The sequence below is a fragment of the Lytechinus pictus genome, chromosome 1 (genome assembly GCF_037042905.1).
Source record: "Lytechinus pictus isolate F3 Inbred chromosome 1, Lp3.0, whole genome shotgun sequence".
Classification (NCBI taxonomy): Eukaryota; Metazoa; Echinodermata; class Echinoidea; order Temnopleuroida; family Toxopneustidae; genus Lytechinus; species Lytechinus pictus.
Window position 1 is genome coordinate 36,600,725 of NC_087245.1, and position 9,487 is coordinate 36,610,211.

At 36.3% G+C, this 9,487-nt stretch overlaps 1 protein-coding gene across 1 annotated transcript; it reads right to left on the reverse strand.

The window, feature by feature from the left end:
- Positions 1 to 7,766: 7,766 nt before the first annotated feature.
- On the reverse strand, positions 7,767 to 9,053 carry LOC129282182 (allatostatin-A receptor-like). Its single transcript, XM_054918141.2, has one exon. It carries the CDS (start codon positions 9,051 to 9,053, stop codon positions 7,767 to 7,769), a length of 1,287 nt encoding a protein of 428 aa, XP_054774116.2.
- Positions 9,054 to 9,487: the final 434 nt, after the last annotated feature.

Here is a 9,487-nt window from a genome sequence, read left to right on the forward strand (position 1 = left end):
AGAAATAAGATTAAATCATAAAAAGCTCGTGAAATTTATGTATTTAATATGAAATGAACTGTGCTGTATCCGACAGTTACCGCTGTTATTATACAACCTCTGGTTTATTCGGTGAAAGAATTGACAATAAAATTTGAAAGGATAATTGTGATCATACTGTTATGATTAAATGCATTTTTGATGATGTCAATGAAATAAAATGATAAGTGTCGCCAAATTGTGTAATTTCTTCTGATTGTGTTTGATGGTTCATCGCAGTCTGTTTATAGAATGAAGGAGAGAGAGGGGGGGGGGGAGAGAGAGTATATCAAATACCAAATATAGTAAAAAGTGCATTGGAGCCCATTGTTCATGACATTAATTTCCCACTAGAATCAGAATGCTTCCTTGATAACTCACTCAGCAAACCTTGATTAGAATTTAACGACCAGTCACATTTCCCATTTCCTGCAAATGTCCTGTCAATTTTTTTCATTAAAAATTCAATTACAACTGCAAAAAGCCCAATAAGACCAGTTTGCTTCACTGGGGAAAGTGAATTTAATAGAAAGTTATTGATTGTCCTGTGACAAGCAAATTGCTGTATTGATCTCTGTTTATATATCAGGATTATATCCCACAGGTATGGGTGTACTTATTTCACTCTACTAAAAAAAACCGCGTGTACATACTATGTTCACCGAAGATTAACAGATTAAATCGTATGAAGATGATGAAATAACATTGAATTATAACAAGCACAGTATTATACTCTCTGTACGTGTTCTACTGCTCAAAACAAGTAGCGACTCACAACACTTAGAGAAATCACTCACTCTATGTTTTTAATATTTTCAGCTTCATTTACTTAATATCTACATATTTTTCAACATTATCAGTAATCATTAACAATAAAACATACAAACCAATGATCAATTGATGCAAAAAAAAAACACTTTAAAAGATCAAAATAACATTTTTCAAAATAATCCAACTGATACAATCAACGTTTGTAATATATCACAAATGTACATGACGTGTACCAATCTTTTTAAGGGTTTGTCAATTACAACCTAAAAAGGGGAAGTTCACCCTGGAGAATCGTTTGTTGTATAGATAAAAAAAATAATTTCAAAAATGGTTCGTGATTACTTAAGTTTCCTTAAGTAATCACGGTGTGAAATAATTTTTTGATATAGTGAAGGTACAATAAAAATAATTTTCATTTTCTTTTTGTTGAAAAAAAAAAAATTCATTGATTTTTTTACTGAACTAATCTTGGAAAGTTGTTCGCATATGACGTCACAAATAAAACAAAAAATCTAATTACATTTTTTAATCTTTGCTGAATTTTCATCAAACCTTCACCATTATTTTTTATTTTTCTCTGCATTATTTACAATATTTTTTCTTGTCAGGGTGAACTTAAGTGAGCGTGATGTGCCAATCTTGATATTTTGCTTACTTAACGATATATAAACTTCTTCTTTAAAACAAATCACAGGCCGAATACGGGGTCATCCAAAATCATGTCCATTCTTATCTAACGCTTTGACTCCATTCATTTTTTGAAACTGCATATAAAGCACAGAAAGGTGAAATAGAACTATGAAGAAATAATTTTAAAAAAGAATACGTTCAAGAAGATTAGGCCTGAATTAATTGCGCCTATAATACTCTGCTTTCGATTCAATTCACACACAAAAATATTTTTGATCGCGCTTCGAGCTTTTTTTCATATATTAAACTTTTTTATGTTAAAGGACAAGTCCACCCCAACAAAAAGTTGATTTGAATAAAAAGAGAATGATCCAACGAGCAAAACACTGACAATTCCATCAAAATCGCATTTTAAATAAAAAAGTTATGACATTTTAAATTTTCGCTTAATTTCACAAAACAATTATATGCACACCGGGTCGGTATGCAAATGAGATGACTGATGATGTCATCTACTCACTATTTATTGTAGAAAGTAAAAAAGGGGCCTAAGCTTTCGATCCTAGCAGAATCTTCGTCGGAGGCACTATTTATTGTGTATCTATTACATGAAATGTGAAATATTCTAATTTTCTCTTCATTGACAAGTAAAACAAAAGATTAATTCCTATATACCTGAACACCTGGAATTAGCATGATTCTAATAGTATACGGTTCAGTCAAGTTGGCCCTTATTGTCAAATGTGTAAAAAATGAAATATTGTATAATTCAAACAATAAAAAAAAAAAAAAAAAAGGAACAGTAAGTGAGGGACATCGTCGACTGTCTCATTTGCATGTCACTGAGTTGTGAATATAACTGTTTTTGGAAAGAGCAAAACTTTAAAATGTCATAACTTTCTTATTTTACATCCGATTTTGATGAAATTTTCAACATTATGCTACTTTGATCTATCTCTATTTATTCAAATAAACAATTTTCTGGGGTGGACTTGACCTTTTACATGAACAGGTGCCAATCTCGTTGAAACAAAATTAATTAAACTCGAATCGCGTTCGATTTATCCTCTTGAGCAGATTATCAGATTTTTTTTTGCTCAAGGCATTGTGAGTGCGAGGCGCGAAAGAAATCTTTAATAATATAATAATAATGAAATAAAATAAATACTATATGATTTATATAACTCTTATAATATGCCCAGGGCGGCCACTTCAGTTGTAAACTGTTCTTCAAACAGGTCCTGTATATCATAATGTGTTATTTTCAACCTTCTCCATTTAAACATTACGTCCTGACAAGAAGGCAGAAAGTCCCATTCCCAAGTATTTGGTATGACTCGACCGGGGATCGAACCCACGACCTCCCCGTTCATGGGCAGACGTTCTACCACTGAGTCAACATGCCTGGTATGCTAATTTGGGTCATTCTTTTTGTTTATATAATGACATGAACGTTTGTATTATTATTATCATTATTATTAGTAGTAGTAGAAGTAGTAGTAGTAGTAGTAGCAGTAGTAGCAGTAGTAGTAGTAGTAGTAGTAGTAGTAGTAGTGGTAGTAGTAGTAGTAGTAGTAGTAGTAGTAGAAGTAGTAGTAGTAGTAGTAGTAGTAGTAGTAGTAGTAGTAGTAGTAGTAGTAGTAGTAGTAGTAGTAGAAGTAGTAGTAGTAGTATTAGTAGTAGTAGTAGTAGTAGTAATAGTAGTAGTAGTAGTATAGTAGTAATAGTAGTAGTAGTAGTAGTAGTAAGTAGTAGTAGTAGTATTGTCATTATTAATAACATTATTTACCTTTAACACTCCATTTTATGAAACATGCCAAATAAATTTCACCCCCCCCCCCTCTTTTCCTTTGCCACCCACCAGTTTCAAAATCCTGTGCCACCACTGTTTGGGGTTCTCGTTATTTAGAAGAGAAACGAAAATACGTTGTCAATGCATCTAAAAAATTGTAATGCCCGGTTGTTATTTTTTTTAAGAAATAGTATACTTAGATTTGTTTCTGTAAGGAGGGGATGTGAAAAACGAATCTTAAGAGATACTTCATAATTTCGTGCACATTTTAATGAATTTTGTGAAACTCTTCCGTAAGAAAGAAAGGTTTTCACTTTTTCCCGGGGGATTAATTCTGTCCGCTGCCGCTACGTACCAACCTGTTATCAATTTATCACGTGCTCCCCTCTCCCCCAGGGGAAATTGGGACAGGACCTATCGCTTTAAAATTATTATTCATACGGTACTTTCCGAGTTACAATACGAAATATAATTTCTTTCTTAAAATGTCAGGAGCATCTATAAAATATCTTTTTTTTTAAGTGACCACTCTTCATCATAATAAATTCAATACTGCCCCCCCCCCTGCATTCGCGCCTGTCCCTCCAAACACACTTTCAAAATACGTTCAGACGACGGAGCGTGAACAAATTACTGAGTGAATACATATTTTATATCTTATCTGCAACTCGATTCCTGAATAAAATACCGATGCGACATTATCGGTTGTAACAGGGGGTCCGCGGACCCCCAGAACCTCCCGCCTGAAGGTCTGATACTTATTGAAATGTTCATATTTTAATATTCCATGTTTGAATGTCCACGGGGTTATCTTAAGAAGTAAAGAACAGAGGTGACATATTTCAAACTAGACCAACACAGAGTTTTCAAAATGAACTTAGAAAAATACCAAAATTAGCATTTTTACTTATTCTGAAAAGTTACCATTTTACTTGACATTATGTGTTTACTCATGCATACCTTGACGAATCAATCAAACATCTAGGCCTACAAAGGGGTTTGTCAATTTGCAATTTGGGGGGAAATTCTTTTGTGTGAGTGTTTCTAGTGATTTGATCATTTTAAGTTCACTTATTTGCAGCAACTCACAATTAAGCAATGCCAAGATACCTGGCTTTTCCCTCTCACAATGAAAGTAAATTATGGTGTTATAATTTATAGTGCCACATCATGTCCCCGAAATCTTTTCATTTCTCTTCGGCCTTTATTCATTACCTTCCCCATTCCCCTCTATTTTCAACTTCATCAATTTCCTTTTTCTATTTTTTCCGTCACTCGTAAAAAATCACAGGGCAGTCGGCCCTCCTGCTCTAATCTAATTGAATAACCATTTTGAGGACCATTACTCTAAAAATAAGTTATATCGATTTTTAGGCCATGTTCCAATCTGAAAAAAAATTAAAACATTGGTTCACTCCGTTTTATCACTTTCTACTTTGGATTGCCAGACGCTGCACATGCAGGTATATCGGGTCAGGCGCACTTTACCTTGTCAAATAAGTTTATAGACCATTGTGCATGTTGTGTGCATTATGAAATAATAAAGATAAAGAGCATATCAAAAAATTGAAAATGCATTTCTATTTTCTCTCTACTACTGTTTATGTAGAGCAGTTGAAATCTTACAGCGAATCACCTAATTTGCATAACATGTTAATGAACATGTAAATATTTATTATTTCGTGTTTTGCCCCCCCCCCCTGCAATATTAACGAAGAGTTGATGCATAATGTGAATTTATTATACAGTGCGTATCAAAAAAAAGTTTACACTTAGAAAAAATTATGTAAAATTATACATTTATAATATCCTGAAGATTTTTCCACATTTTAACATTGGTACAGATCCATTTAAGCAAATGACGTCGTAGCTGTCGAAAAATATTTCCGCTTGAGTGAGCACCACTTACTTTTGAAAAGTTAATGAAAAATGATTTGCGCAGAACTTTTAAATAGTTATGCAAATAAAAGTAGACCTTAATCATGAAGAACAAGTTGAATTTAGCTAGTAAAATTGATTTGAAGATATCTTTTACCTTTTTAACTTGTTTCCTTGCCCAAAACACTTCGAAGAGTCCATTGCGCCCCACCCCACTCCCCCACACACAGAGGCCATCGTGACGATATTTGCTTTACACTGAGCTGTGATTTACATGAAATGGCTTAGGCTTGATTTTCATTTTGTTAATTATTGTCAAGCTTGGAAAAAGTGTGGAGAAACAAGTATTAAATGAAAAATGAAATGTAAACCCACTTTAAATGATAAAAACTTAGTGAAAAAATGCTGGAGATGTCTGATATAAACTTTTGTTTAGATTTAGTTATGTCCTCAGATCCAGCTGGCACAAAAGGGTAAAGGTTGTGCTTACTAAGTGTTGAAATTTCAATTTGGGTGGCAAAATTGTTATAAAATGCTTGAATGTATCCATTTATTACAATTGACAAAAAGTGCAATGGGAAATGTATGAGAAATTTTTCGCATGGTAAGTTTGATTTCGCCCTTTCCCCTTGACACAGCGTGAAAACGAGCATTTCTGCGCAAACAGATTTCTGCGAGCTTTACAAAAATGGATAGTGCTCACTCAAGTGTAACATTCTGTCAAAACTTTTACTTTCATTGGATAGATGAGACCCAAACCCAAGATTATATGTGAAAAAAATTACACACATGTTGTATATTTTTTATTTCCCAAGGCTTTTTCAAAGTGTAAACTTTTTTTTTGATACGCACTGTACATTACTAGTCTATGATTGTGTTACTATTGCTGATCCTTAAGGAAATTTTTAAGATATCACAAGTTCGGCTGTACAACGAAACCTTTTATTTACATGGTGCATGATAATAGTACCAAACTAACCTATGTCATCCTGACATAGAAAAACTCAACCAATTTTCACAAAATATATAAAATATTTTAAGAATAAAAATGTACAACTGAGAAAGTAAATGTAATTATTTTGTTCTCTATGAAACATAATCGATAAACACATTATCTGAATACGATGAGTGCGAATGGTGGATTTATTTAACGTGTCTAAATTAATCTAATAAGATGTTTGGCACTCTCCGACCAACGTTGGGTAGAATTTAGTCAACCTTCACAAAGTCCCATCATGTAAACTGGTTAATGTGTTCCGAGTACCCCGCTGGAGATAGCTTTCAAACTATCGTAGGTTAGTCCGTTCAAGCCTATCGATTTATTCTTCGACGGAGAAAATCCATTCTTACGTTTTTGGTTACTTGGCAAATCATAATCAATCAATCAATTATAATTCAATTTTAATGCGCGTTTTTCTGAACATTTTCAGAGAGAGCAAACAGAGTGGGTCAACGAGAAGCACCACTTTAATGTGCCATGGTATGCTACGCTTTTGTTGAAATGATACGATTAACATGATTAAAGGGCCAAATATTGAATACAATGCAATATTTTGAAAACAAAATGATGAAAATAACAATACAACATAATATCAAGGTTTTGAAGGGAAAAAGACAACTACACTCTTACATCCTGGTGATTTGATCATAATTCTGTACTGTCACATCTATAAGACACTTTGCAGTGGCATGATATGAGCCAACAACTTTGAGGGGCTAGATATGGCGTATCGCCTAAAAAATGTATTTTTATTACAGAAATCCAATTTTGTGAAAGATTTTGACATAATAGTTAAGAAAATAATATCATGTTTCACCCTTCTCTTTTTTTTCCTGTCCATTTCTCCTTTTCCTGTCTTTTTTTTCTTGGCCCCATCTGAACACTACTGACACTTGATGTCACTTCTACATGTGTATAGGAACCGTTATCATGGAGCTGGAAAACACTGACAATTTGTCAATGGGCATTTTTTACTTTCACTATGGGGAACCTCTGTACAACGCATAGATTCCTTTGAAAATGCAGTTAAAATCACAACGGAGAGCTCAGAGGCTTTTGTTGAAAGTTGGTGGACTAGGACAGCAGATCATCCGAAGATTTGCACCGGACGAACAATCGCAAATATGTCGTTTTCCAGAGTCAAGAGATTCCGATGCTGTCCCGGTCCACCAAGTTTCGGCAAAAGCCTCTCAGCTCTCCATTGTCATTTGACTTGCATTTTCAAAGGAATCGGCGCGTTGTAGAGAGTTTCCCCGTAGTAAATGCAAAAACTCAGGATTATCTAACAGATACGGTAAGATATCAGTGCTTCTATAGTCTAATTAAAACTCTTGGTTTTACTGACAGTCATTGTTGAAAACTTTCATGAAATTAATGGGACCAGGTTCAGAACACCCCCACCCAGTGGTGCCGGCACATGCCGATCAATGATCTCCGCCCCTCCAAACCGTTGCCGCATCAGAATCAGGTTCCGGTGCCACCGTCTATACGGTTCCACGACGATTGCTCCGGCGACAATTGGTCCGATGGAAAATCTGCACGTTAAGCCAAATAGGAAAACCTAATCTCCAAAAATGAATAAATCCTAATCTTTACACCACTCTGAGGATATTCCTCTTGGATACTCTGACCGGAGCAAATGTCGCAGGAGCATGATGTCGTTTTACTCGTCTCCGTCTACACCTCTTTGTCCACGTCTGTCTGATCTCCTTGTCCGAATGTGCGAGATGCGTAGCTCGATTCCATCTTCTGTTCAAAGAGGGGCGAAGTTCCACCCCGGACACAGGTGAGCATACCCTTGAGAGCCTCTCGGAACTGGGGGTGACGGACGGTGTAGATGAACGGATTGGCACAAGAGTTACAGAACCCCAGGACTGTCAGGGTATGGTGAAGAGGAGAACCTAAGTACGATGGCGGGACAAAGCCCATGACGGTACCCATGTAAGCTATTAGGTTAGGAGCCCAGCAGATGATGTAGATGATGATGACTTCAAACATCATCTTCAGGACACGGTTCCTAGCCACCAGATGAACCGTCTTAGTCGTGGAACTGTCCTTGTCGCTCTTGAACCGGATGGACTGACGGTGTAGCTCCCTTGCTATCAAGGTCTGGGTGATTAGCATTGTAAGCATCGGGATGACCATACGGAGGAAAAACCAGTAGTAGCCGATGATGACCTGGCTTTCTGGAGAAGGAAAGCTGAACATGCACCTATTGGTTGTAGGGTCTATAAACTCCACAAAGAAAGCGAAGATACTAGACAAAACTGATAAGATCCAGATGATTAATATCACAAACTGGATACGACTCTTTGTAAGGACCCGGTTGAAATATATTGGGTAAGTAATGGCGATGAAGCGTTCGATGGATATTGCCATGAGGATGTAGGTAGAAGCATTAACACTGACCCATAAGAAGTAGGAAGTGTGAATGAGCTTGCAATACATATCACCAAACCATGTTGCAGGGATTCTCTGCTCATTGGGAATTGGGATTATGAAGATGGATGTCAGAAAGTCTGCCCACGCCAGTCCCCCGATTAAAGTGTCGGTTGATCGACCAGAGGACCTTCTCTGAAAGAGCACCAGAATGACAAGGAGATTGCCAACAATTCCTACAATTCCTGAAATGGCCTGAATGATCAGATACCAATGCCACTCCATGCCATACCAATACCAACCTGACAGCGTTTCATTCCCATCCGCCAACACAGGTGATACTGAACTGATGTCTTCGATGATGTCTTCAGGAGCAGAATGTCCAGTCCCTTCTGTTGTCTGATCAAGGCTTGTAGGGTAGGTCGCATCGGATTTGTTCCGAGGCTTCACCGATGAACTTCCGGTTGACTCGGTAGACATATGGTTTGTCGATCCATCTATTGCTGGAGGGTTACTTGGTGACGCGCTGGTATGATCACCAAGGTTTCTAGATGTCGCTGCTGAAGTCAGATCTCGGGACGTCATAAATGTATTATTATCAAATGGGAAATCACTTCCTGTCGGAGATTCTGTGGCTGTAGGTCCTGTCGAGGAGGCCATTGTAGTATCGTATACACAAGATGAAAGGATCAGCAACCATACTATGACAGAGAACGAGTCGAAGAAGGTGTAGGTTTTATTTCCACTTGCCATGTTTGGCAGTTTTTCCTGAAATGGATGATAAGGAAAATAATTATAATTACTAACGTGCATGTTCAAAAGTTGTTGATTTCGCATATGTGTTCGACGACTTCACAGAACTATGATTTTTGCAGTAATTATTTTTTTTTAGTTTAGACACATATTTTATCTTTAATTGTTTCAGGTCAGGTCTCCACAGTTTCCCACTGACAGAGTTCAAGTAATATCCTTACTTTGTTTTGTATTATTTTATTGTACAAAAACCAATACAGGAACAG

What these genes read in the sequence shown, in the direction of transcription:
- LOC129282182 (XM_054918141.2), bottom strand. Translation starts at nt 9,053, where the DNA reads ATGACGTCCCGAGATCTGACTTCAGCAGCGACATCTAGAAACCTTGGT.